At 38.1% G+C, this 6,000-nt stretch overlaps 1 protein-coding gene across 1 annotated transcript in view; it reads right to left on the bottom strand.

Moving 5' to 3' along the window:
• Window positions 1-1,659: 1,659 nt before the first annotated feature.
• Window positions 1,660-6,000, bottom strand: part of TRDN (triadin) — a 231,089-nt gene continuing 226,748 nt past the window's right edge. Inside the window, exon 80 of the mRNA XM_087719027.1 lies at window positions 1,660-2,403. Coding sequence (XP_087575153.1) covers window positions 2,288-2,403 — 116 coding nt within the window. The 3' untranslated portion in view covers window positions 1,660-2,287. The remainder of the gene's footprint in view (window positions 2,404-6,000) is intronic.

Below are 6,000 nucleotides of genomic sequence, written 5' to 3'. Positions count from 1 at the left end.
CACTTGAACCAGTTATAGGGAATTGGGATATACTTCAATAAATCTCAGTTAAACAGCTTTTAATAATCTAAATAAGGTTACCTACAATTAGCAATATTTCAATAAATCTCTAAGAGCACCCATTTTAATCAGCAGGTCTTTGGAAAGCCACTGAAACTATGCTACAAATAGCAAAATAAATGCATTATAAGAAAAGTGAACAGAACCCTAGGTTTCTGTTTTGGGAAGGTCAGAGGTAGATATGAGCCATCTAAAAGAGGCAGATCTCAAAGTTACATTTGGAACTTCTACACTTCTGCACTCATAGTGGATCATAATTCTTGATATGGTTGAGTTGGTGACATTAATGCTATGCCAACTCTACAACTCTACCAGATAAACAAGCATAACGTATAAACATTTTCATGTCACTTTTGAGGTATCATCATTTATAAAAAGTTTGAGTGCTTTCATCAATCATGATACAATATTAACAACACCAATCATCTTTGAATCAGTGCATATACCTTGTGACATATCAAAAACATATTTCATAAAGACTGCAGTCTATTCTTTAATTCTCTGCTTTCTTGACGCACCTCCTCATTTTGCTCATCCAGCAGCGGGATAAGCCAAAATACATTGTTTAAGTAGTAAGGTAAAGATAAAGGTTCCCCTTGCACATATGTGCTAGTCATTCCCGACTCTAGGGGATGGTGCTAATTTCTGTTTCAAAGCTGAAGAGCCAGCGCTGTCCAAAGATGTCTCTATGGTCATTTGGCTGGCATGACTAAACATCGAAGGTGCACAGAATGCTGTTACCTTCCCACCAAAGGTGGTACCTATTTTTCTACTTGCATTTTTATGTCTTTTCGAACTGCTAGGTTGGCAGAAGCTGGGACAAGTAATAGGAGCTCACTCCATTACACAGTGCTAGGGATTTGAACCGCTGACCTGCCGACTTTCCTGATCGACAAGCTCAGCGTCTTAGCCTCTGAGCCACCACGTCCCTATCTTTAAGTAGTACATTCTTTTATTTTTATCAAAATGATCCTAAATCACTTGTCTGTGATTTAGCCTTCAGTCTAATACAGAACGAACCTTACCATTTCCACAGCTGATAGTAATCAAGTATTTCATTTATCTGTATTTGTTTTTCTCCCAATAAATTACTTTCACAATGGGAAAACCATATTAGATCAGGTTGCAAATACAGTAATGGAAATTGCCTAGGTAGCATTAAATTCCAGTCACATTTTAGTATGACCAAGACATGAAAATATGAAATATATAAAGAGAGAGACAGAGAGGGAAAGCCAAACATTGTCATGAATTGCTTCAACCTCTTTAGGCATAGTTACCTAAACCCTGTACCATCTCTTCAAAATAAATATCAGCATTTCAACAATAGTCTCCCTTTAGAAACTTAGGAAATTGATTCAGTTAAAGACTTCAGATGTAATTTTTGTGTAGAGAGTTCTCTTTACACAATTTGTGTAAAACAATACATAATTTGTTCAATTTGACATTGCAAACAAGTATAAAATTATATACACAAAATACATTTAATAGAAATTAAGAACAACTACTTACAAAGGTACAGTATTATTTACAAAGCAAAACCTATTTTAATAGGTAGTCAGAATAACATCTTTAGACATTTTTATTGGGAGCATTCTAATTTTTTTTCTTTTAATGTTGAGATACTAGTCTGTTATTTCAAATAGGAAGTAAAAAGAAATTGATATTCTTAATTCAAATACCTCTCTAATATGTAAATAGCAAACATTTTATTGCTTGCTTTTACAAAAAAACATATGTAGAACATAAGTTTTATTATTAGATTCTGGTCACTCAAAAGTTTAGTATGGACTGACTTGTGATTTCATTTAGCACTATTGTAGATTGCAAACTGTACTGCAAATGACTAATTCCGTTTTAACATTTTCCAAAACTGATACCATGGAAAATGTTTTCCATACTAGCTAGGTCTAAAACAGAAACTAGAAACAGACTTTGACAGAAGATATAAATATACATACACCTACACCTGCACACAAAACTTACTGTCAAGTACTCTTTCAGCACCATGCTTTCATTCAGGGAAATATGGTAGTATGGATATCTTTAATCACATAATGCCATCAAATTGTCTCTAGTGCTCTAACAACCAAGAGACAACCTTTACAAGTGCATGTGATCAGTCAGGTCATACTTCCATTGTCACAGGTGCCAAGTGGACTTCCAGATAATCCCCTGAAGTGGGTGCAAAGTGCAAAACTGTTGCAATGTCACAGGTTGCAGGACATTATTGTTTCCGTGCCTTCAACTTGGGATCAGCAGGTTTTTCTTGAGTAACAGAATATCGAGGAGCGTAACCATTAATTCCATTTACAAAGACACATTGATAGTAGCGAACAGCAGCTGAAAGGAGGGGAATACAAAGAATGATCAGTGTATTTAGCTGTAAACTGAGAAAACATCTAATCTAGCAAAGCATAGATCAACTTCCCTAGCCTGTTGTCAAAATATGTGGCTATCAAACCAACTCCTTGATAGAAATTCTAGGAATGGAAGTCAAACACTTTGAGAGACATTTGAGAGACATTACCAATGTCCAAAATCATTTTCTTCCCTGGTCAGGCATGGATGGCATCAAGTTACATTTAATAGTTAAATAAATGGCAAGCAATGCTTTATCCCATATTTGTTTTTTGACAAATCGAAAAAGACCTTTTTTTTTTTACCTTGCCAACCAAATCTGAGACTGAGTGACACACATTATTCCTATGTTATTGACTGGCACAAAAGACCATGAGCAGAAATGTCAGTTATGAAGTGACATTTCTCTTTCTTCATTGCAGTTATTTCAGAATGTACCTTTCTGGGGGGGAATTATTATAAATAGGCTCCCTCGTATTAGTAAATAGAAAATTAGAAGTCAAATACACAATGGAAATGCTAATGTATATGGACCCAAGATACAGTTTATGCCCATTTGTATTCATTATCATATGACTTTCATATACAAGCTGTCTGAAATAATTGGATGGAGCTTTGGAGCTTCAAATGTGTTGTCTTTCTCAAACGGCTGGGAAATCTATGGCCTGTGGGTTCCATGTAGACCCTGATTCCCCGGTTGCCACTTCTAAAGAATCTGAGCATACATTGCAGAAATTAAAGGATCCCAAGATCCCATAGATGAAATTTGATGATGGCATAATTGGAAATACTAGTTTTTATTCACAACACCAAAAGTAAGAGAGGGGGGAGGGAGGGAGAGAGGGAGGGAGGGGGAGGGAGGGATAAAGTAATGCTTCTTTGAGATGGAGGATTTCTATTTTGACTTTTAGAAGTATGGAATGGTGAAAAGGGAAAAAAAAACCAAATTCAGTCAAGTCATCTAATGCGGTTGTGTCACCAGCTATCACTGTGCCCATGCCTCATGAAACAACAGCAACAACAAATAACAATACTAATGGTTTGTCAGACTGAGAGAAATGATTAGTTTTTGCTCAATATAGCAATAGCACTTAGACTTATATACCACTTCATAGTGATTGACAGCCCTCTCTAAGTGGTTTTACAGAGTCAGCACATCTCCCCCAACAATCTGGGTCCTCATTTTACTGACCTTGGAAGGATCAAAGCAGAGTCAACCTTGAGCGGGTCAGGATCGAACTCCTGGGGTGAGCAGTTAGTATGCAGTACTGCATTCTAACCACTGCACCACTACGGTGCAGAATAGTATTAGATGCAATGATACAAAATACAATGTTCAATGATCGCTGCCTAGGTCCATGCCTTCTTTGCATGTGATGATGATCCACCCTGTCAGCCTCTATGGAAATTCCCTCTGCCCTGCTTTCCCTGATTGATTAATTTTATTTATTTGTTAAATTTATTTGCTGCATGTCTCACTCTGGGGTTGCTCTGGGCAGCTTAGAATAGTAAAAATGACTAAAAATGTAAATGTAACAATAGTAAAGCAATAAAACAAAAATAAACAATGAAAGTACAACAATGTGAATTAAAAGATGGGTAGGAGGAAAAGTAGGAAGTACAGAGGGGAAAGTGGGGTCAGCTGATTAATCTAATAGCCACCTCCAGTATGGTATTCCCGCATTAGGTCCTCAGACCAACTGGCAGAGCCAGGTCTTCATGCTGTCAGAGCCTGTGACTTAGGGGAAAGAAAAGAGTGAGCTTTCCTGCCTCCCAAGCAGCAGGAAGATAATACCAATCCTGGATTTGGAATCTTTGCCTTATCTCCCATGGGTGTCAGTGGGTGAGAAAACATTCACAAAGGAAATGGAAGAATGGTTGAAGGCTCTAGCACAGGGGTGTTATACTCGATTTCATTGAGGGCTGCATCAAGGTTGTGTTTGACCTCAGGGGGGGGGGCAGGATGGTTGTGGCCAGGGTGGGGATGGCCAGCTTGACATCGTGTAGGGTGTGCCTGTAGCACTCTGCCAGTGAAAACAGGTTCCTGAGCTCTGTTTTGTGATATGTCCTGAAACCCTCTACCGGCAAAAATGAAGCTCTCTGTTTTTGCTGGCAGAGGCACCATGGGCTGGTTGTTTCCTGTTTCCAGGCTGATCCCATGGGCCAGATCTAAGCACCCCATGGGCCAAATCTGGTCCCCGGGCCTTGAGTTTGACACCCCTGCTCTAGCATCAGACTTTTCATTAACCAAATTGCTTTGTTGGTTGTCTCCTGTGTGCCATGCCTATATTTCTTATATAATTTGTACAAGGAGATGTACAAATTATACACAAGTCTGTGTACATCTGCAGGCATGCCCCCCCCCAAACAGGGAGTAATCTGAAGATATATTATTGCTCGATTTTCCATACCAGACACAATTAAACTAGAGAAAAAATGTGGTAAGATTTGCTCAAACACAAATCTTATTGATGCAGATCCAAGTCTTTAACAATTAATGCTTGTCCTCTAAAAGGGACTCTTTTTTTTCTTGATGCACATTTTTGAGGCTGGTCATCATATTTGATGTGTCAAATGGCTTGCAGCTGCCTAGGAAAGACTGTTAAATGTGAAGCCCTGAATCTTGACCTGAATATAATTTTTTTTGCTAATTAGAGATATCTCGGTGCAATTCCATCTTGAGCCAAATATGTAATGAGTTATGCTTGTGGGTCAGGAGCAGGTCACTCAGCAGACATCTTTCATTAAAGCAAAGTACTTTGGCAGCAAAGGCAAAGCAGATGGAGAGTTCATTAGCACACTGTGTCACGAAACAACATCATAGTTCACTTTGATTAACTGGTCCACTGAGAACCGGATCCTTTTATTTATTTATTTTTAAAAAATCTGAAATAACCAGGCACTCTTTGTCACTGTAAAAGACCAGTAAATATCTGATGTTATAAGTTTGTTATAAGCCTTTGTCAACTTATGATGTCATAGGTACATCAGTCTTACTGTTATTTGGGCTGCAAGAGAATAAATAGTAACTATTTTTTTTCTCAAACTGTTTCCTCAAAGTGCTTGCATTAGGAAAACAGTGGAGGAAAGCAAAACAAAAACAAAAACACCAAAACCACAACCCCCCAAACCCACTCTCAGTTTATATCCTGTGCCCAATCTGTGATGAAGTTATCTAGCTGGACCAAAGGGACATGTTCTTTATGGCATTTTCAATTCCCTGAACCTTTGCATGTCACTTAAAAGAAAGAAGTGGTTTCTCAAAGAATTCTCTCTAAAGGGATTGCCAGCCTTTGGTGAAGAAGAAGAGGAGGAAGAGCTTCATTAGTGTCATGGGCAGCTAGAGAGGGAGAAGGAAGCCTGAACTGAGATGGATAGACCGAGGGTACAAGTATCCAAAATAACAGTTAGAAGTAAAATATGTTATATTTTAGTGCCCTAATCCATGTGAAACATTCCTTAAAAAATCCCAAAGAAGATACTCTCTACAACTCTACAACCGAAGATTACATTGGCAGCAATTAAGGTCTTTGAATATGTTGGGCATCTGGAATGAAGTTTGCAAAGTATATTAGATGT

This window comes from Thamnophis sirtalis, unplaced genomic scaffold, assembly GCF_051295495.1.
Source record: "Thamnophis sirtalis isolate CommonGarterSnake01/CBP01778 unplaced genomic scaffold, rThaSir2_p1.2 scaffold_6, whole genome shotgun sequence".
NCBI lineage: Eukaryota > Metazoa > Chordata > Lepidosauria > Squamata > Natricidae > Thamnophis > Thamnophis sirtalis.
This window is presented reverse-complemented; position numbering and strand designations above follow the sequence as displayed.